Source organism: Arachis hypogaea, chromosome 9, assembly GCF_003086295.3.
Source record: "Arachis hypogaea cultivar Tifrunner chromosome 9, arahy.Tifrunner.gnm2.J5K5, whole genome shotgun sequence".
Lineage (NCBI taxonomy): Eukaryota > Viridiplantae > Streptophyta > Magnoliopsida > Fabales > Fabaceae > Arachis > Arachis hypogaea.
In genome coordinates, this window is record NC_092044.1 from 3,477,810 (window position 1) to 3,501,032 (window position 23,223).

General features: G+C 30.1%; 3 protein-coding genes across 8 annotated transcripts; 2 read left to right on the plus strand and 1 right to left on the minus strand.

Moving 5' to 3' along the window:
* The first annotated feature begins 23 nt into the window (after positions 1–23).
* On the plus strand, positions 24–7,448 carry LOC114924511 (NADP-dependent malic enzyme 4, chloroplastic-like). Its single transcript, XM_072201850.1, has 19 exons — positions 24–233; positions 434–554; positions 1,316–1,390; positions 1,525–1,676; positions 1,938–2,043; positions 2,304–2,369; positions 2,449–2,544; positions 2,647–2,718; positions 2,847–2,930; positions 3,016–3,114; positions 3,223–3,270; positions 3,650–3,703; positions 3,789–3,887; positions 4,139–4,228; positions 4,373–4,450; positions 4,899–4,973; positions 5,064–5,154; positions 6,239–6,367; positions 7,175–7,448. The coding sequence occupies exons 1-19, from the start codon at positions 136–138 to the stop codon at positions 7,261–7,263; spliced, it is 1,722 nt and encodes a 573-aa protein (XP_072057951.1). The 5' UTR covers positions 24–135; the 3' UTR covers positions 7,264–7,448.
* A 6,495-nt stretch (positions 7,449–13,943) lies between these two features.
* On the plus strand, positions 13,944–15,732 carry LOC112709959 (transcription factor MYBS3). Its single transcript, XM_025761989.3, has 3 exons — positions 13,944–14,310; positions 14,790–15,004; positions 15,148–15,732. Exons 1-3 carry the CDS (start codon positions 14,034–14,036, stop codon positions 15,391–15,393), a joined length of 738 nt encoding a protein of 245 aa, XP_025617774.1. The 5' UTR covers positions 13,944–14,033; the 3' UTR covers positions 15,394–15,732.
* Positions 15,733–17,117: 1,385 nt separating this feature from the next.
* Positions 17,118–21,314, minus strand: LOC112709960 (RNA-binding NOB1-like protein). Of its 6 annotated transcripts, none has more exons than XM_025761993.3 (7): positions 20,859–21,256; positions 19,544–19,910; positions 18,442–19,251; positions 18,189–18,342; positions 17,847–18,015; positions 17,644–17,760; positions 17,118–17,485 (listed from the first exon to the last, which is right to left on the minus strand). In XM_025761993.3, the coding sequence occupies exons 2-7, from the start codon at positions 19,887–19,889 to the stop codon at positions 17,336–17,338; spliced, it is 1,746 nt and encodes a 581-aa protein (XP_025617778.1). In that variant the 5' UTR covers positions 19,890–19,910; positions 20,859–21,256; the 3' UTR covers positions 17,118–17,335. The 6 variants fall into 6 exon arrangements, with proteins under 6 accessions (XP_025617778.1, XP_072058388.1, XP_072058389.1 ...); XM_072202287.1 differs by having other exon boundaries at positions 19,544–19,954; positions 20,859–21,255; XM_072202288.1 differs by having other exon boundaries at positions 19,544–19,978; positions 20,859–20,998.
* Between the last annotated feature and the right edge of the window lie 1,909 nt (positions 21,315–23,223).

The window sequence follows — 23,223 nt, forward strand, 5'->3', positions numbered from 1 at the left end:
AAAGCTTAGGTGGGTGACTAATTTCTTGTGTTGGAAAAAACTTCTCTGCCCAAAAGAGAAGGGGTTGGTGTGCTCAAAGAGTGGTTTCTTGTGCTTCAAGTAAGGAAGAGTTAAAAGGAAAACGACAACGTTTGAATGGAAAGTTTCGCCGGTGGCGGTGTTAAGGACGTGTACGGCGAGGATAGAGCCACAGAGGATCAGTTTGTGACACCATGGAGTGTTTCTGTTGCTAGGTAAGTTATCAAGCTTTATAAAAAGCTTCTTATAATTATAATATGAAACAGGATATAAATAAATGTTGGCTTGACTCATAAAACAACAAAGAAAAGAAGAGAATGTGGCAAGAGTTGAACTCAGGAACAAAGACTTATGAAGATCTTCCTAGAAGAAGAACACCATGCTATGATATGATGGTTTATTTGTTGCATTGTAGTGGGTATACATTGTTGCGAGATCCTCACTTCAATAAAGGATTGGCATTCACTGAACAAGAAAGGGATGCACATTACTTGCGTGGTCTTCTTCCTCCATCAGTTATTTCTCAAGAAACTCAGGTTACTTCAATTCTAGCTTGCCTTATCTTCTAATTAATGAATGAGTAAAGTGACAATTAGGTGTTCGAAGGTTTCGATCCCGGACTAATTAGTCAAAAAAAATATCAATTAGGTCTTTTATGATAGTAAGTGGTGGATATGTTACGTCCTTCTATGAATTCATCATGTAAAACTTAACGGCAATGCTTATATGTACCGTTAACTATAGTATCAAAGATCGTTGTGGAGATAATTATTTTTGGAGCGAAATTTCATCTGTTTCGTTAAAATTCCGTCGTAAATAAAGAATAGTTGATGACGGTTATATGAAAATTCAGAAAATAAGGAATGTTTTACTATCCAAAATGACGTTGTTTCCATATTCACGTGACAACAACAAGACATGTCACTGTAGATAACGGAATACATAGAAAACTCCGTTTCATTTCGCACTATCTATAGACAGAAGGACATAATGTGTTTACTATTTGCTATCAAGGAGGATCTAATTAGTCTTTTTTTTCTTCAAGGCTAATTAGTCTGAGATCGAAATCCTCAAGGAATCACCTTATTCTTAATTAATTATTTCATTCCTTACCATTTTTCTTTAGATTGTGTACCTTATAAATATATAGTGTGTCCTAAGGTCTAGAACTTTGTCCTTACAAAATTCAATACAATGAACAATTTAGCCACTAAAAGAATTAAATAAATTTGTGGTACTAAGAGATTATTTTGAGTTTGTCAAAGTGATTCTTACTATTGCAATTTCATTAATGCAGGTGAAGAGACTCATTCAACTAATACGGCAGTATCAAGTACCATTGCTGAAGTATGTGGCAATGATGGATCTTCAGGTGCCCTTTCCTTGTCCTAAAAACTTTGAAATGCATCTTTAGCTTGAAATCACATATAAATTGGCAAAGTTTGGTACTTGATTCTAATGTTTTTCAGTTTGATATGTGATGATAATGATGATGATGGGTTTCAGGAGAGCAATGAAAGGTTGTTTTATAGGCTTCTTATTGATCATGTTGAGGAGTTACTTCCTGTTGTCTACACTCCAACAGTTGGTGAAGCTTGCCAGAAATATGGCAGCATCTTCTCAAATCCTCAAGGTCTTTTTATAAGCTTGAAAGAGAAGTAAGTTTCACTAAATTTGCACAAGTAAAAATTGTTCATTTCGGTTCTCAACTTTGCAAGTATGATTCATTCTAGTTACCGAAATTTTAAAGTAAACATTTTGGTCTCTCAGAATGAATATATGGATTTACGTTAAGTGACACGTGACATGTCTGTTGAAGGATTAGAATGATCATCTTAGAAAATCCGAAGATTAAAATGAATCATACTCAGTTGAATTCTTTCTGTGTTATTAACCTTTGAAGCAATTGTGTGTTTAAGAGGGAGGATTCTTGAAGTTCTAAGGAATTGGCCTGAGATGAACATTCAAGTCATAGTTGTAACTGATGGAGAAAGGATCCTAGGTCTAGGGGACCTTGGCTGTCAGGTAACTTTGATTATACTTGATCACATGTATAACCTATCATAATATGATGATTAAGGCAACTACTCACGTAAAGATATCTTAACGTAAAGATGACAGTTGAGAACTGTTAGATAGTTTGACATATTTGACTAAACTGCTTAACATAATACATTTCGACTTCTTAACTATCATCTTCACAGAGGGTAAATGACATTGAAGTTAAAGAGATAACATAACTTCACTGATGATTTTCACTTTGGTAACTTGTGATGGATTATTAGGGAATGGGAATACCAGTTGGGAAACTTTCTTTATATACAGCACTTGGAGGAGTTCGTCCTTCTGCTGTAAGTAGCTTACTATCTATGTCACAAAGAAGTAGTTGATATGATACATTTATGGTAATCACTTATAAGATTGTTTCAGTGCTTGCCTATTACCATTGATGTGGGTACAAACAATGAGAAGCTGTTGAATGATGAATTATACATTGGTCTAAGGCATAAAAGAGCAACTGGCAAGGTTTCTGATTCACTTCCCATACTATATTGGATCAAATTAGGCATTATTCTTGTCATCTAATGTTCCATGATAATGAATTTGATTCGAATATTCGGATTCCAGGAATATGATGAACTTCTGCATGAATTCATGACTGCAGTAAAACAAAATTATGGAGAAAAAATCCTTGTTCAGGTTGTCAAAACTCTTTTATATCTGCTTTGAAGTACTAAGAATTCAAGGATGATTAGAAAATCTTGTTTGGAATCTAAATGGGATATATCTACTAGTGTTTTTCTGTTTTCTGAATTTTGTTTTATCAGTTTGAAGACTTTGCAAACCACAATGCTTTTGATCTACTTGAAAGATATAGGTCAACACATCTTGTTTTCAATGATGATATTCAGGTTAGAGGTTTTTATCTTCAGTGATGGATTTAGTTACATTGTTAACCAATGATTATCTCTTATAATTCCCTCTGCTTTGTTGCAGGGAACAGCGTCGGTGGTCCTCGCCGGACTTGTCGCGGCCCTGAAATTGGTCGGAGGAAACTTAGCTGATCACAAGTTCCTCTTCCTTGGGGCTGGAGAGGTAAAAGTTTAATTATGAGATTGCCTCTTTTTTTTTAGCTTAAATTATCGTATTCTGTGTCGACATTCGCTTTAAGTATCTTTTGAATTGTGTTCTTTGTGGTTACAGGCTGGCACCGGAATAGCAGAACTCATAGCCCTTGAAATATCAAAACGGGTTTGTAGCCGAATTTAGACTTATTCCTTCTGATGCTATGTTAGAATGAAAGTTCGTAAAAAATTCATTAAGTTGTCTTTATGTGAATTTAATATTTGAAAATCGTGAGATAATTTAACAAATATTAACTTCATATGAAGATAATTATACGTGAGTCTTTACAGTAGAAGTTAATAATAAGACTTCTGTTAATTACTGAGAGTCATTTTGATTAGTTTAAAGATCGGAGACTACTTTTATTATATGATTAAAATTGAGAGACTATTTTGATTGTTACAAATAAAAATAACAAAGGAAGTACTATTTTTAATGTTTTATGATGAGAAGAACATTGCATGAACAATTTAGATTACCCAAGAAACTATTATTGTGTATGCAGACAAATATTGAAGTGGAAAAAGCTCGCAAGAACATTTGGTTGGTGGATTCAAAGGTTATCCATAGAATTCAATTCAGCTCTAAAATCTTGTAAAATTTCACATCTTCTATGTTGTTAATATTTTACTCTAATCTTGTAGGGATTGATTGTTAGTTCCAGAAAGGAATCACTTCAACATTTCAAGAAGCCTTGGGCTCATGAACATGAACCTATATCAGATCTGGTCAAAGCAGTTAATGTACTCTTTCCGTGTAACAAGATAGAAATATATTTTTTTTTTGGTAAAAATTCAGGTGCAGTTAACTTCATGTAAAGTTGATAGCTGAGAGAGTATGACAATTTAGTCAAACCTCTCATATCACTCTAAACTGTCAACTTCACATGAAGTTAACTGCACCTGAAATTTTTATCTTTTTTTTGTCTTTTTATAAATATTTTTGTATTTTCTGTCTTGAAAAACTTATCATATTTCATGGTTTTTCAACTCAGCAAATTAAGCCAACAGTATTGATTGGAACATCAGGACAAGGCCAAACTTTTACTCAAGCAGTGGTTGAGGCTATGGCCTCCAATAATGAGGTACCTTGTCAATTTTATTTGTCTAATTTAGTTTCATTAAAATTCTGAAGAAAATTCATAGTTAACTATTTTCACTAAATATGCAATGTCATGTTGACATAAGCTAATTAATAATGTGTGTTAAATATGTGACAATTTTTGCAGAAACCTATTATCCTAGCTCTTTCCAACCCAACATCACAATCAGAATGTACCGCTGAACAAGCTTATAATTGGACTAAGGTAATAATAATATGAATACACAACTTAATTCTTTTATAATTTAAGTTTCTTTATATCATTCTTTCATATCTGCTTTGACCACAACTATGTCATGTTATGAGAAAGTCAAATATTATCTTGGACTATTCTTAAAATTTCTAAAGCCCAATTAAATTCTTGTATCTATTTTTTTTATAATTCGATAGAATCTTACTCAAACAAATACTTAAAGATTCTAATCCCTGCTTTATATTAGGTAGAAAATCAAATGAAGTTGTACTTATATAAAATTGATAATTAAAAATTATTAAATAATTTAATATGTTTGACTAAATTATTATTTAATCGCTTTTAACCGTTAATTTTATATAAAATTAAGTGCAGGTAAGATTTCAGTTTTATATTAATTATTTTTTTAATTAAAAGTTTATATTAATTATTACATTTGTACTAATTGGATTTGGATCAGGGACGTGTAATTTTTGCTAGTGGAAGCCCATTTGACCCGGTTGAAATTGATGGAAAGAAACATGTGCCTGGCCAGGTCTAAAGCTCAATTGAACATTTAAAAATATATATATATATATATATTTTTTTTTTTTTTGATTTAAAATATGTTACTGTTGTTGATCAGGCCAATAATGCATACATTTTTCCTGGATTCGGTCTTGGTTTGATAATGTCTGGAACAATCCGAGTTCATGATGACATGCTTCTAGCAGCTTGTAAGTGCATTATTATTAACATTGCTTTATTAATTTCTACATTTTTTTCTTTTTTCCTTTTTTTTGAGTAATCATGGTTAATAAATATTATTATTTTTTGTCGATATTTAATCAATAATATTTTGTATCTATATTTTCAAATATTTTATGCAAAAAAATATATCATTTATATCTATATTTATCAAAATTTTATACGTATAAATCAATATAATTTATATCTATATTTTTCAGAATTTATAAATTAATAAAATTTATTTATTAAAAAAATTTAATATTTATATTAACTAAATAATAACTAAAAATTATTGCCTCCAAGAGGTTTTTTCTTCTTTTCACCTTCTCTCACAAGTTGAACTCAAAACCGTGAAAAGAAGGGACAAGTAGTTTCCTTATCACTATAGACAAATTCTAGTGTTGACCATAGTTAAAAATTAAAATGTTTCATTAACGTACACCTTTTAAAAAAATTTGCTTTTATTTCATAAAAATAAGAGAGAAATTCTTGTGTGCTAATGAAAAATCATTTAACATGTGCTATAAAAACAAGGTTTTAAAAATCAAATCAATGGTAAGATGAGAAATTTGAAGGTTTAAATATTCAACTAGTTATAACTAAATAAATAAATAATATACAATCTTTTTAATCAATTGTTTGAACTGATTAACAAAAAAAAAAAAAACATGACTAATTTACCAATTTTTTACTAGTTTTCATGCAAATGGTTTATAATTTTTGGTTAAATTAAAGTGGGTAAGTAATAGATTCTAAGTTAATTTAGTTGAACCGGTCGATTCAATTTGATTTTTATAGTATTACTAAAAAGATGCATCTACGCCAATGAGTAATAGCTCAAATGGCATAGTCTCCCCAAATTCAATTAAGAGGTTACGGGTTCGAGTCTCCTATCTTTGGTAAAAAAAAAATAAAAAAAAATAAAAAAAATAAAAAGATGCATCTACAAGGAGTTGATCTTTGTTTTTCCATATAATTTTTAAGGATTAGAATGAAGATAAGTAGAAATATATATATATATTGAGTATGGAAAGATTATTAAAGTTGTGATGGTTGGTTTGTTTGGAACAGCTGAGGCATTGGCTTCACAGGTGAGCAAAGAGGACTATGAAAAGGGGCTTATATATCCTCCCTTCACTAACATTAGAAAGATTTCAGCAAATATAGCTGCAAATGTGGCTGCTAAGGCCTATGAGCTTGGTAAGCCTTCTTTTCACTATCATATTTGTAATTTTATTTTTTTTTGTTTTTAAAGTTTGTCAAAAAATTTTAAAATATTTTTAAATTTTATTTTGTTTTAGTTTTGTTCTAAAAATTTTTTATTTGGCTCAAATATATTCCTGACAGTTAATTTTTCAAAAAATTTAAGACTAATCCAGCAGTAATGCATAACAAGTTGACAACTATCTCTGGTTTATTTGTGTTGATGGTTGTTCTTATAAAATTGTTGCTGAATTAGTCCTTTTTTGAAAAATTAGTTGTCCGAAGTATATTTGATGCAAATCGAAGATTTTTGAGATAAAATTAAAATAAAATAAAATTTATAGATATTTTTAAAACTTTTAACAAATTTTAAAGACAAAAAATATTTTTTATTTTAATTATATATTTTTTATACAAAATTAAATGGACCTAATTTACCTAAAAAACTAGCTCAAGAAATAAGTATTGTCTCACATATATAAAAACTGCTAGACTTTTAATCTTTAGACAAAGACTTAGAATGAGAAATCTGAGGAAGACTTGAATTTTTGTGTGATATGGAGGTGGTCTAATAACAATTTTTAATCAGATTCTAATATCATATAAGAAATTAAGTGAGTTTAATTTATCCCAAAAATTAATTTAAGAGATAAAGATTGTCTTATACTTATAAAAATTATAATATTTTTAATTTTAGACAACATAAAATTTAATATTTTGTTATGACATAAAAGACAAACTTTTTATCAAAATATTAGAAATAGTTTTAGGTTGTTGATGAAATTGAATTTCCATTAAACTCAGGCTTGGCCACTCGACTTCCTCAACCAAAAGATTTGGTGAAGTTTGCTGAGAGCTGCATGTATACTCCAACCTATAGAAGCTACAGATGAAGTCACTTCAATTTTTTGCCATTATATTTTTTTTTTCATATATATGAAACAAGTGTATTATTTTCTTAATTAATTTTTTCCCATTTTTTTTTCACTTTGGTTCTTCTAAGTTATATATTGTTTTGGATGCGATAGAAATAGAATGTATGTAGTTGGTATAGTAGTGATAGTGAGATAATATTATAGCTTTAAAATTTTGACATTTTTGTTATACATTTTATTTGGCTTCAAATTAATTAAATAGAAAACGAAAAATATTTATACAATGCTCCCCACAGAATCTCATATATGTTGATAGATGTGTAGATGGAATAATATATGATTATTATGCATCATATATTGTATAGTACTAGCTAGCTCTGATCCCTAGATTTTTGGCATGTGAAGCCACTATGTATGTACTGTGATCTTATCTGAATTTAATTCAATAAATATTATGTGTACAAGTAATAAGTATAACCAACAAGCTAAGGTTAATTTCTTCCTTCTAAATAGTCAAAATTTTGTATCATTGTACCACTAGCTGGCTAGGCTCATCATATATATTATATATAGTACAAATTTGAATTATTCATTACAATCTATATAAGTGTCACAATTTTGGACACACTTTAATATTATTATGTTTTATTCAATTTCTTGAGACTTTGACTTAAGATTAAATCAGTCTAATTTTTAATATTTAACAAAAAAATTAAGAACATAAAAAAATAATAAAAAGAATCCTTCGCTATATGAATATTTATTATAAATGGCTCTTACACAATACTAAACATTTATTTCTATTTAAAATTATTCACCTTTTTAATGAACTATTAGAATTTAAACTAATCAACAGTTTAGATTAATTATCTAAAATTTTTGTTACAAATATATAACTTACTACATTATTTTTTTTATTATTCTAAATTATTTTATATTATTTTTCATGCTTCTATACATATTTACACATTTTTTTAAAAATGTTCTATGATCTTCTACAAACTTGTAAATTTTTTTAGGATCTTTTGAAATACTATAAACACTATTAAAATACTATAAACACTATTAAACATTTTAAAACTATAAACACTCATAAACATTCATAAACATTCTAAAATACTATAAACACTATTAAATTTAACATCCTAAAATTTATATATCTTAACATAATGGTTATCCTCATCATAAAAATATAACATGGAGTATAAAATTTCTTAAATGTTGAAGGAAAGGCCAGTGTATATTTTTATAAATTATACATGTATATATAGATAGATAGATATATAACACTCAAAAAAGCTAATATAATTTATTTTAATTTTTTGAGTTAAATACAGAAAAGTGTTATTTTATGGATACATAAATAAAGAATGCCTATCAAGTATGAATCTTTTTATCATTTTAAAAATGAAATGCTCATAATATTACATAAAATAACTATCAAATTAATCATCGATATAAAATAATATATTAAAATACAAAATATATATTTAAAAAATTAAATAATATATAATATATTTATACAAAAATATATAATAACTAATTTGATATATAACTGATTTTTAATAGACACGTACACATCATTTTTTTATATAAAATCATAATTGAAAGATATAACATGTATCTTTTGCAAATATGATCATGAATGCTGCTTATTAAGTGCGAAGAGTTAACGGTAGTAATATAATAAGGGTAAAAACTTAGATGTAGTCGACTTCACATGAAGTTGATATTTGAGAGTCGTTAGATGATTTAATTGATGTAACTAAATTTTTATCTAACGGCTCTCAGATATCAACTTTACGAAAAGTCGACTTCACTTGAATTTTCACCTATAATAAGAATAATTCTTATTCCACTACTTAAAAAAAAACACTAATACAAGCAAAACCAAACTCTAAAATTTAGTATCATGAAAGAAGATGAGACACCCTGATCATCAAGTCCTCATATTAGGTATATGTATTAATGATCACATACATACATACGGCTATGTCAGCAATTTGAATTGATAGATTCGTAGGTCTCTATTATGGGCTACATCATCTATATACATGCATCATGTATGTGCAGATTTTCGTTCTATCATAAATAGTGATAGATGAAACCATTTTATTTGTATTATTTACCGCTCAATATTCATCATCTTTGCATTATTGAAGACCTAAATATTGAATACAACCTTGCCCTAAGTCACATGTCATCATATATTTTGTTATGTTGTCTATTTTTGGAGGGTACAAAGCATCAAATTTACATGTTTGTGACTGAACAAATAGAGAGACACAATTAAATAGTTACATGCATTATTATTATGATCATCACACTATATATCATCACGTGTGTGTTATCAATTCTCTGTTCACATTATTGTACAAATCATAAAATTATTGTGCTTGACATGTCAATTTTTTACCCCATATATCATGTCCTTCGTATTGACCTTGGAATATGAAGTTCAAGCCATACCTTGCTTTTTTCTGGAATAACTGTTACGTACATGATTGTTACATACCAATGTAATGTAACGTTACGTCCAATCTATAGTTTTTCTTCTTTTTTTTTTCCTTTTTTCTATTTTGTATCATGCTCTTGGAATTTATGATGAGTAGCTACTAAACAGTTTCCCAACACATATATGCAAAACCACACGATGAAATATCACTTTACTTTGAAGTCCTTTAATCAATAATTAACAACCAATTAATAAAAATTTACCAATTGACATTTAATAAACGTTTTTTAATTTTTGATTCAATTGAATCGAGCCAGATGATTCGAGTTTTGACGTTTTTAATAATTAATCCGGTTGAATAATTTAACTAATTTTTTTTTTAATTTGAGATTTAAATAAAATTGAACTAAATTTTAGGGCAAATCACTTAATTAAGTCATAGTGAGCAAAATTTTACACAAATGTGCCAAACCAAAATCTGGTTCATGAATCAATCAATGTACGTTTATATGTAGTTCGAAGTAGTTAAATTCGAACTCCATTTACGTATAATTCGAATCACCTTTATTCGAATTATACAAACGTGCACACACTAATTCGAATCAACAATTACACACACTAATTCGAATCAGAGATTACATACAGTGATTCGAACTACACTCACGCATGCGTTTTCAAGTAATTCGAATTTGACTGATTCGAATTATTAATGGTATAATTCGAATTATGCTGTTAAAAAATTAAAAATTTATTAAAAAATTAATAATTTATTAAAAATTGATAATTTAAAAATTAAAAAATATATATTTTATTTCATACATTAAAAAAAAGCTAACAAAATATTTAATTACGAGATTTCTTTAAAATATTAATGAGCTATCAATTCGAATTTCATATAATACTCTTTTGTCCATTTTTAATAGCTCATGAATATTTTTTAATAATTTTTTTAATAAATTTATTTAAATTATACTACAAAAAAATATTTTATCCTATACAAACAATTTTAAAAAATGGCTTAAAAAAAGTTAAGAGTACTATAAAAATTTGTAATGTTCTGGTGACTTAGGTAAATACATGCATGTACTCAAATTTTAAATAAAATACTCTACATAGTCAATAATAATTTAGAAATGAAAGAAAATATTTTATTCCATACAAAATAATTAAAAAATATATTTTATTATATACAAAATAATTTTTAAAAAATGGCTTAAAAAATGTTATGAGTCCTATAAAAGTTTGTAATATTCTAGTGATTTAGGTAAATACATGATAAAAATATATTTTTTTTAATTTTCAAATTATTATTGACTATGTAGAGTATTTTTTTAATGTCCTAAATCATTAAGACATTACAAATTTTTATAGTACTCCTAACATCTTTTAAGCCATTTTTTAAATTATTTTACATAGAATAAAATATTTTTTTGTGGTATAATTTAAATAAATTTATTAAAAAATATTCATGAGTTATTAAAAATGGACAAAAGAGTATTGTATGGAATTCGAATTGATAGCTCATTAATATTTTAAAAAAAATTCGTAATTAAATATTTTGTTAGCTTTTTTTTAATGTATGAAATAAAATATATAAAATTTTTAATTTTTAAATTATTAATTTTTTAATAAATTTTTTTAATAAATTAATCCCCCTGATTCGAATTACTATGTCTAATTCGAATTAGGTTTATTTAAATTAGTGTGTGTATGTGTATAATTCAAATCAAAGTGATTCAAATTATATGTAATGGAATTCAAATTTAACTGCTTCAAACTATATATAAACGTGTATTAATTGATTCATGAACTAGATTTTAATTTTACGAATTTGTATAAAAAAAATTTCACTTGACTTATTTGAATTTTTTGCCCTAAATTTTACTGAAATTAATCAAATATTAGTCAAATCTTTAGATCAAATCGAACCATATGAAAATTAAAAATAAATAAAAAATTTTAAAAGTGCAGAAACGAAAAATAAAATCTCTCTTATTTCTATCTCATTTCATTGTCAACCCTCAATGCAATTTATATATTTTCTTGGGATCAACACTTTTTTTTCTTTCTATTTTTACCCCCATACATATATATATATATATATATATATATATATATATATATATATATATATATATATATATATATATATATATATATATATCAACTCTCTATTTTTTCACTAATAGTATTGTCTCCTAATCATAAAAAAAGGGACAATTATTGGAAGATTTTTTTAATTAGTGAGCTTGGAGTTCAATGTAAATTAAAGTACTCTATGAATTGAATAATATAAAACAAACCAAACATTCGGAATTTCTTTAAATTTTTACACTATGCACATGATGCTCAATTCAAAGACGATGCATTCTTCAAATATTCTCTCACGTATTCTGAAATTAAAACACTAAAATACTTAATAGCTAGGAAGATTCTAATTATTAATTATTGGTACGTTTTTCTTCTTTATGTCTAAACTTAAACACGGGGTCTTCGGTCCAATGAACACTTTTTTTTCTAGTTGATTACACTATAAAGAATGATTAACGATGATTAATTTTTTTAATTAAAATAGTAGGGTGTCTAGATAGTCTCCAAGTATTTGGTGATTTAGGGTTTGATTGGTTTAGATTTTATTTACCAAACATAAACATAAGCACCTCTTCAGCAACTATTAAGTATTGTCCTATTGGTTTGATTTTTTTTTTTGAAGTTAAACAAGTTTTTTTTTAAAAAAAATGTTTTTATTTAATTTTAAATTTATTTAAATACATTTAAAAAATTACTTTTATTAAAAAAACAAATTGTTTAATATTTTTTAAAGTTAATAATACCTTATTTTAGAAAAGGTAAAGGTAAAAAATATTTTTAATATTTGAATTTTTTTAAAAATTATTTAAATATAAAATAACTTTTATCTATTATATTAAAAAGAAATTTTTAAAAAATAAAAAATAACTATTATTTTTAAAAACCAATACAAACGAATCCAAAATAAGCATATTTTTCTCGCCCAAAAGATAAGCACGTTCTATTTTTGGGTTTTTTTTTTCGTGTTTTGGATATGTATTGGCGTTAATAATTTATAAGATTGGTGAAGCTAATAGTCAAACAGTCATAAGATGAGATGTAACACTGAGAGGAAATGACGAAATAGGATATATACTAAACAAAGGAATTAATATGATCTCTGAAAAGAAATATTCCTTCTAGATTAGGTCAAGAAGTAGTTTTTTTAAAAAAAAAAATAGAAGTGAGACTCGAATATATAATTTTTGAGTGAATATAAAAAAATTATGTCATTTAAATTATAAGTTGATGGCTAGATCAACAAATTATTAGACCAATTAATTTGTAAGAATTTAAATTTTTTAAATTTTAAATTTTTATTTTAAAAAATAAAATATAATATTTTATTTTTAAATAATTTTTTTTTATATTTTTTTATTTTATCTATAAAATAAATAATAAAAAATTATATTTTTTTAAATAAAATTTAAAATTTAAAAAATTTTAATTCTTTCATGAGTGTCACTTATCGTCGCATAGATTCTCAAATTAATTTTGTTCAAGTTAACTAACTCAAAATCTTATTTAAGAGAAAATCATAAGTATCCAAGCACATAGCCAACGGCTTAATGAAGATTCTAGATTTGAGTTTTATAAATAAATAAATCAAAAAAGAAAAAAAAGGAAGTGTTGGCGTAAGAAACTTTGTTGCCTTGGGATAATAAATAACGTTTACGTAGATAAATAGATAAATAACAACACTACTTGATATTTATATTTATTTATTTTATACGATTAACCTCTAATTTCAATAAATCTTACTTTTTAGTGTATAAAAAATTAATCACAAAATTTGTTACATACACTATCCTTAACAAGTTAACATCTTTTACTTAATAATAATCTTTTACTTTTTTATTTTTAATTATTCCTTCAAAAGTGGGGTTAGAGAGAAGCTTTATCCTCTAAATCAAGGTCTATATATATATATATATCCAAATCCATATACATTATCCATATCCATAACATAGTACCATCTAGTGTTGTCTATATATAGACATATATTCTGTCTCTGTCATTTCTAGTCTCTCCCCATAATACAACACATGCATCACATTTTCCGATCTAACTACAATTTATACACATCATCATCACATGCAAACAACCTTTGACTCCATACCTACTTTTTATTAAGCAATTACAAATTAAATCCAAAATAATATAATTAAATAATACACCATATATTTTGTTGCTACATTATTGATGAGGGTAGGTAGCTACATATAAAACTAAAACAAAGTGATTCATTCAATAATTTCACATCATGAATCGGAGGTGCTCCGGGTGCAGCAAAAATGGTCACAACTCCAGAACATGCCCTTATTACTCATCCTCTGCGTCTCGCACCACCGTTACTACAGTGAAGCTCTTTGGGGTGCGGCTCTCCATGACCCACGGATCAGGATCATGCTCCGCCGCATCACCCAATCATAACTCTCCTTTCTCACACTACTCCTCTGACGGTTACGTGTTGGATAGTGAGCCATCAACCCCTGCTGCCACCATCAACTGCCACCATCCTCCTCCTTCCATAAACAAAGGTTTGTAACCGCCAAATTTAAGCTTGAAGCTTAAATTTTTTGCATATTTTTTAGAACTTAATTTTGATACTGATTTACACGTTATTATTTTGATACTGATTTACACGTATATTTTTTATTAATAAATATACGTATAAAAATATTAAGATTGAATTTATTTTTTATTTTTTTTATTTGTCTTATATTACAATTCTTATAAAAATATCAATATTTGAATTTTAGACTTTGATTAAATGTCATAAAACTATTTATTTTAAAATTTATATAAACACGTCAATAAATAATTATAGATTTAAATAATTGTATTACATTACTAAAATTTTTGTAATCTATATATTTTAAATGTAAAAAATGATTAGATAATAATTTAATTAAATAACTGCAGTATGAAAAAAAAAAAGAAAATTAAGTGTCTTAAGCTAGGAGGAGGTAGAGAGAATGTAGTTAATTACATGTTGATTAAGATTACTATATTTTAGGCATTCCATGGAGCCAAGAAGAACATCGATTGTTCTTAATTGGATTGGAGAAATTAGGAAAAGGAGACTGGCGTGGAATATCTCGAAATTACGTTGTATCACGAACGCCAACTCAGGTAGCAAGTCATGCTCAGAAATACTTTATCCGGCTGCGGCAGAGCAACGCCACGCCGCGAAAACGACGATCAAGTCTTTTCGACATGTTCAAAAATTTGGTTAGTCTTTGTTTATAAACTCTTCACTTCTTTCTAATTTTTTCCGGTGTAGGACTAATTCTTTATACTACTTATATATGAGTTGTGAGAATTTCTTGAGCTATAAGCTCATTGTTGAAAACATTATTTCTTTGATGTATTAGGCTTCGAATTCGCCTTCACTAAAAGAAGAACAAGTATTACTTCAACCTTCTAAGAACTCACAACTTAGCAATGTGGAAGAAGAGCTCAATGAAACTATAATGGTATCGAATGAAGCCACACCAGCGTCACCGCTTCCCGGATTCTTCCGGCCGCCTTATCCGGCTCTCCCATTTTCCTCATGGCCATCAAGTGCCTGTTCCTTTGGAGAAGCTACCCTAATCTTAGATGGAAGGCCATTGCATTAGGTGTTGGTATTTAGTAATATGTTTTTTTTTTTGGGGGGGGGGTGGATTAAGAAATTACAAAAAAAAATCAGAATTAATTGAAAATTTTATTTAAATCCTAAACTTTAAAATATATAAGCATTCGTCTGGACTTACAAGAATGTCTTAGTGTCTTCCATATCAACACGGCAAGACTACTTTAGTTAGAAATTCTTGCCCTTGAAACAATAGCATTATCAGTGTAAGTCAAGATGTTTGACTTTTTTTTTTCTTTCTAAATTTAGTGATGATGAATGCTGAATTTAGTATGTTTTTCAGTAATCTTTTAAATATGAAGGGCCATATGTATTTTCTGTCCAATAGGGTTTATTTTAAGTCCGATTCTAACGTTTACAATATATGCCCAATGTTTGGCGTCGAATTGAAGCCCAATATGCAGTGTTAGCGTCAAAACACTGACACTTTAGCCTCGATATCTAGTCTTTTTTTAATTAAACTAAATATAATAAAGTTCAGACTTCAGACCCAAAAAAGAAACCAAATATAATAATCCTTTTTTTTAAAGAAAATCCGAATTTAATATAATTTATTTTTCTATGTTTAGCAGTATTTGCATAAGTTGAACTTTTTGATAAAGTATAAAAAAGAGAATCAACTTCTTTCCTATTTGATTTTGATAAATAAACTAGATTTATTTTAACTAAAAACGTGAACATATAAATACAAAAATAATATATTAACACTCAAATAAAATATGATTCATGTAAATTCTATTTCACTAAAAATATTTTTTTTATCGTCAAACAAAATTCTACAATCATTTACATAAGTTAAAGAAAATAAAATTATGCAAATTAAAACAAATCCAAGGAATAATATAATATATAGGTTATTTGAAAAATTTATTTAAAGAATATAATATATAAACTATTTCATCTATAACATAAAATATATATAAATAAAATAATATTTTAATAAACAAAATTAATGATAACTTTTTCCTAAAAAATAACGTAATAATGTTATTAAATTCACTATTTAGAAAATAATGCTAATGGGGATTATTTATTAAATTTATTACTAATTTTAGTTGGAGGATAATGCTAGTGAAAGTTATTGAATTAAGAGAGACAAATAAAAAATATTCGAAAATCTATAAAATTACAAGTTAAAGAAAAAACTTACAATAGAATAGTAGATGAAATATCAATTGCTCGTTGTGGTGAAACTTGTATATATCAACTTTTATATAGATAAAATAGATTTTACAACTATCAGTATAGGCCTCTGCTATATATCAACTTTTGAAAGATTTTCAATTGTATCTTCGTATCAATAATTTTTAACCATTAGATCTAAATTTTCCTCAACCTTTATATAGATAAAATAGATTTTACAACTATTAGTATAGGCCTCTGCTTGGCAGTATTTAAGAATCTGAATCCAAAGATAGGAAAATTCAATGAAGCCATAATCAAAGATAGGAAACAAAAAAAAATGTTTATCTAAATTCCAAACTACATGGATTTATAACACAACGACCTTTTTACCTTTTTGGTCTTTTACTTATGTGGATGTGTACCTTCGGAATAAAAAATAATTTACCGTTGTAAATGACAAAAATATCCTTTTTATGGTGGGAAAGTGCACACCACATCTTTACCGGATAAGACAACTTTAAGCTTTCTAAAACATCCTAATTCCTAAGTTTTTAATACGCTTGAATCATATACATATGGAAGAAATGAAGGGCAAAACTTTAGTTTTTAACGTTAATAGGTCTTCAGCTGTATCCACACATAACACGACTGATAAGAGGGGTAATCAAGGGATCTGGACACAACATCAAACCCTTGATCATTATTTTATTACTAAACAAACTTTCCATGTTAACTCCACAAAACAAAGAAGTGAAACAAAATTGTGGTGGAGAGAATAGCCAAAAAAAATTTAGACATATCCACTACTTGTGTCTTGAACCGGAGTAGTGATTGTCATTGGGATTTCTCCTGCCACTAAAAACTGCTAATGCTTTCCTTATGGGAGGCTGGAAAGGAGCTCGCTTATCTGTGTGGTGGGTGAAGACACTGCCTGATGCAAAAATGTCATCATCCTGTGAAGAAAAAAGAAAAAAATAAATAAATTAAAGTAGCTATGGTTAGCATGAAGGTAAGTCTCCAAAAGGGAAGGACAACAGGAAGATGCAGCAAATTCAATTGGAAACGGAATCAGCAGCTATATAAGTAGTTTCAGCACGTATAGATTAACTACCTTCTTGTTAGCCTTCTTTGTTTTAGGATAAAGTACCCGTTGAGGAAGCTGATCTTCGCGGAGAATCAGGTTCTTTGTGACTGCATCCCTGCCGCCTTTGGGTAGAGGCAGTGAAAACTGCAAATAAAGCCATGTAAAAGATGCAATACATTATTAAAAAAAAAAATTTAAACATGTAGTTCTAGAAAACAAACCAAGCTCACCTTTGTACCACGTAATGTTACTCGAGGTCGACGGGCTGCCATCACTATACCATTTTCACCAACAGTAACAGCTACCTTACGTAGGGTACCACCATTTCCACATTTTGGACAGAAAATCCTCCCAATATCAGCAGTAACAGTGCGGCAGGCATGACACATGAGTATCCATCTGGACAAACAATTGAGACATAAGCACATAGGAATTGCCATATTGTGATGCAGAATATATTATTAAACTACACACAAACAGCAAATGTCATAAGTCATTATGTAAGTTGGGAATAGTGATGATTGGCAATTTGTAAAGACATAATAAGCATTTAAGAAGCTTAAGTAAATTACCTGTGTAGCTGGTGTATCTGTGAACCTCCAGGCGCCAGCAAGCGCAAACCCATTTGGAGAAGAACATTTTGCATTGCAAAGTCACCTGTTACACAGGCTACACTTGATTCAGATAATGATCGAACCATCCAACTTTGATCACTACTATCATCATCTGCATATGACAAATCAGTAACTTCACTAGTCTGGCTTGCATGCTCCAGGTGGTTTGATTCGCCGTTGACTGTATCTGTCTCACAAGGTTTAGAGATACCTGGGTTTTGTTCATCATCAAGAACTTCAGGTGAACCTTCTAGCATCATTTGCTTCATAAGCGCAGGGAGCGTTTCATTACTTTCATTCTCTTCTATTATCTGATCATTCACAGAAACACCACTTTGAATATGGTTTCCGTCATTATTTTGATGAATGTGCTGAGACGAAGCTCCAGCATCTTCAGTAACATCATCGACATTTTCTTCCAAATCTTGCTGATCTTGATTACTGGATAATGTGTCATACAACTCACGTCTAGCTTTCCTTCGTAGAAATCTCCTATGAGTACTTCGGCTGACAGCAGGCATCCAATCACCCTCGTCGCCATCAACTTGTCCTTGAGATGCATCAATTCCAGCAGCCACCATGATCTTCCCTTCAATATTTATCTCCTTTTTCTTAGGTTGATATTTCTTAGGCTTACTTGATCCTAACTCAAGATTCTGTTGAATATATGAGGAAGTTTCGCTTTTATGTTCCCCTGAACCATCTTCTGAAGGACCTTCTTGAGAAACAACATTCAGGTTTAAGTCCTTCAAAGGAAGGATCCTTGAATTGGAATTCGACTTGTCCTCAGCTTGATGCTCCAATGCTTCCCACTCCTCCATATTAGGCACATTAGAACCCCACCCAGGCATGTCCTTCTCAGGCAACCTCGGAACGTTCACCGTTTGAACAGGAGGTGGACTTTCCCTGAGATTTTGTGTCCCGTGGATTTGAGCCTCCAAAGTGTAAGTCAAAGCTATGAGTTTGAGATCAACATCTGAAAGAGTTTGCAGGTCACCAGTAGCCCTAGCAAACTTGACAACTACAGCATTCCATTGGTAGTATAAGTTAGAAGCCAATACACACTATCAGTTCACAAATAATAATGCATAAGCTATCAATCATAATATAACATCTAGATTGAATTAAAAAGCAGCAGTTTTGAACATTAAATTAATGTCCAAGATAATTTCACTAGAATTTCAAATTAAATTCTGTGGAACATATTCACTTGTATTGTCCAATTTAACAACGCACTCAAAGATTAATGCTTAATGCATAATGAGTCCTTATTTACACCCACATGCAAATGATAGACTCATCTGAAAGATTACCTTTGTTGATAGCTTCAGGAGTGGGCTCCATGGTATCGATAGTGAAGGGAAGGAAGGAAAGTTTGTGGCGCGAGACAGGGTCACGGATTTCTTCCATGACTTCAGGGACAGACACAAACTTGTCGGCAAGGCTGTGAAGCTTCTCGCCGCCGTCAATGACGGCGTTGGCGTCAACAACAGCCACAGAAACGCCATGGGCGGATTTGCAGCTCTCGACCAAGCCTCGACCATTCTGAATGGATTGTTGCTGAGGTGGCTTCGCAGTTGCCTGATTCTTCAGCACGCTGCTCCAGCATGATGATGATGATGATGATGCTGGTGGTGGTGTTGCAGGTTGATCCTCCATGATTGTGATTCAGATACAGGACTGAGAGGCGCAATCAAGCTCAGTGGGCTTATTCGTTTTGTTCGCTAATTATATCACTCATTATATCACTATTGAACTCATAAAAAAAGTCACAAGAAATAAGCAAATTTTATTGAATTAACTAAACCAGCAACAAATATTCGATATCTTCTCATCTAGTTAGTTGACTTAATTTTATTCATCTGTTTCTTTGTTGAACTAGAAACAAGGTTGAACAACCTATTCTAACCAAGCTGACCAATTTATGCTTTTCTTCATCGAGTTAAAAACGAAAAATAACAAACTATACACCATCATAATTTTAACAAGGTTTTAAGCACAATTTTAACAAAGATTAACAAGCTTTTCCATAAATTAACAAGGATTGTCAAAATTTTCAGCTTCAAAAAAAAAAAAATAAATAAACAAAAATTACAGTAGTGAACAAACTCAGAGTATAGCATTGAGCACAAAAAATTGATTTCTGAACAAACTCAAAGTAGCCATTAAAAAAACAGAACAACAAATGATTTCTGAACATTAAGGATAGTATCTTAATATGATAGATTAAGAATAACAATCTGTAAATTATATGCAATGAATAATTTCAAAATCTGAGCATCTAAAGAAATTCAACATCATTACAGCAGGCAACAATCAACAAAATCACTTTGTATTCATAATCAGCAAAACCAATTCATCAATCAACAAAATCATTCATAATCAGCAAAATAATTCATAAACCAATTCAACACTCAACAAAATCACTGCATATTCAGTCAGCAAACCCAATTCATAAACCTATTCAACAATAAAATTAACAAAAATAACATTTCAACATTTCAATTTCAACCTCTACCATATTCTAATCAGATTCCTATATCATACTACAATAAAAACATCAGAAATAACATCAATGTCAACTATTAAAAATTAATATAGAATATTAGAATAACTAAAAAAACTTACATGTTGACTGTTGTTGCAGCGGCAGAATCGAGCAATGTAGTGCAGGCAGCAACACCCGCGGAAGAGAGGTGAAGGAGGGATGGAGGCGCGGCGAGACGCGAGCAGTCACCAGGAAGCACAGCTGCAGGAAGAGATGCAAGATGCGAGCAGTGTAGCACACCAGGCGTTGGGTGCAGTGATGGCGGACGAGCGGAATACGAGGCAGAGGGAGCAAGAACGCTGGCGACGAGCACGCGAGGGACGACGAGCACGCGAGGGACGACGAGCGGAGGAGACGCGGCGAGAGGCGCGGCGGCGGAGGCGGTGAACCGAGGTGAGAGTGAGATGGCTGGGGGAGGGGGCGGCGCTGTACCTCTGTGGGCGAGAGCGAGAGCGCTGGGGGGTAGGGTGGGTTACTGAACTAGGGTTTTTCCGTTTATCTTTTAAAAAAAAAAATCTGAACCGGTTCGTGTTTCCAAACCCGCTGGTTCACCGGTTTTGGGTGAAACCGATTTTCACTTGTTCTTTTTTTATCCGGTCCCTTATCTATCCCATGGCCAATTCACTGGTTTTTTGGTCTGTCCAGCCGGATCAGTTCGATTTTAACAACTATGATGAGAGAAGAGAAGACCAACCCCGTATTTCAAAGTCTGTTATTTTCTAAAAAACAACTAAATGACGTCATTTTTTGAAAATTGGCCGAATTTCAATTTGGTCCAATCGACTAGGTCCAAAATCAATTCAATTGATCGATTTTTGAACGATTCAACCGTTCTCAATAGAGAAAAATCATAAAAAAATAAAGAAGATGGAAGAAAAAGAAAAAGAAGAAGAGGGAGGAAGGGCAAAATAGAGAAGATGGAGTAAAAAGAAAAGAAGAAAAGGGAGGAAGGGCAACACTGGCGAGGCGGGGAGCCATTGGCGCGGCAAAGAAGAGAGAGAAAGAGACAAGGGAACAACAGACACAGGAGCAAAAGGAAGAAATGGGGAAAAGAAGGAAAAGAAAGGGGAAAGAAGAGGACAACGACGGAGAGGACCATGGTTGCCGCTATCAAACAAGGTCTCTTAATTTTTGTTGAGTTAAGAAATTAACTAAATCAATTAGTGATGACAAACATTATTTTTGGACAAAATAAATAATTAGTGTTGATCAAATTTTAATGGCATATTACTAATTATTTATTTCGTGTTGTAGGCCAAATTCATCCAAGCAGCCCAAAATGGTATAAAGACAATAAAGCAAGGCTGATGAGTAAAGTCCAAACAAAAGCAAAAGTTAGAAGCCAAAGAAATCAGATGGGTCAAACGGGTTACATGAACCAAACCGATCCAAGCTCGATTTGATTTTTAATTCCCACCATATTGCTCCAACCAAAGCAACGTTCTCCTCTCTAATCAAGTCACATCAAGACTTCAGAAAAGTAAGAAAGAGAAAGAGAAGAAAAGCTTCCTCCATAAGCCAGTAACCAAAGAAGCAAGAAAGAGAAAATCTAAGCCTGAAGCACAGAAGCTAAAGCAGAAAATCTAATACAAATCAAGCTTAAGAAAGGTAATCCATCTGATCTTGCATGAATCAGATCTTCATCCTTTCTTCCATACTCTCTGTTCTATCCGAAAATGGCATTCAAAGAAAAAGTTGATCTATGTTCTTCACTGCTACAAATCCACGGTCACAAGAGATTCTTGGGGACCAAGTTGCATATCTATGGTTCAGATTTGGTTGACCATTGGAAAACAATTTCGGTTACTCCTTCATGGCTTTTGGTCAAGTTGGAAAAGTCAGAAGGAAAGGTTCTACTTTGATGATTAAGAAGAAAAAGTGAGCTTGTGGGTTGGTAAAGCTCAAGGATCAAGGTGTTGACCTTGGAAGCAGAACCGAGCAACATGCAGGGAGATAAAAGAAGCTTGCTGCTCATTCGGAAAGACAAGGAGAGAAAATCAGAGTGTGAGAACAGTGTTCTAAAGTTCCTTTACTTGGATAATGCTTACTTTCAAAGAAACATTCGGCCAATACTGAAGAACTGTATCTAAGGTTTGTGAATCTGGTTTTGCACATAGCAAAGAGGCTGATGATAAAGTCAATATCCTTCATGTTTTACTGCTTGTAATGTATTTTTCTAAGCTTATCTTTCTGTAATTTCTTGAGAGAAAAGGCATTGTGAGAAAACTTGAGAAAAAGCCGAGAATTGAAAAAGGCTGAGAGATACACTTTAGAGAAAAGCCTAGAGTTATTTTCAGATTTCTTTAGGTTAGCTAAGTGTCTTGTATCTTGTACCTGTTTGGTATCCCTTTCTTAGTTGGGTTAGCACTAAGAGTGAATAGTTGAGTGTTAGCATAGCCAATGTCAAGTTAGGTTAGAACTTGAGTGTGAAATTGGTGTATGTAA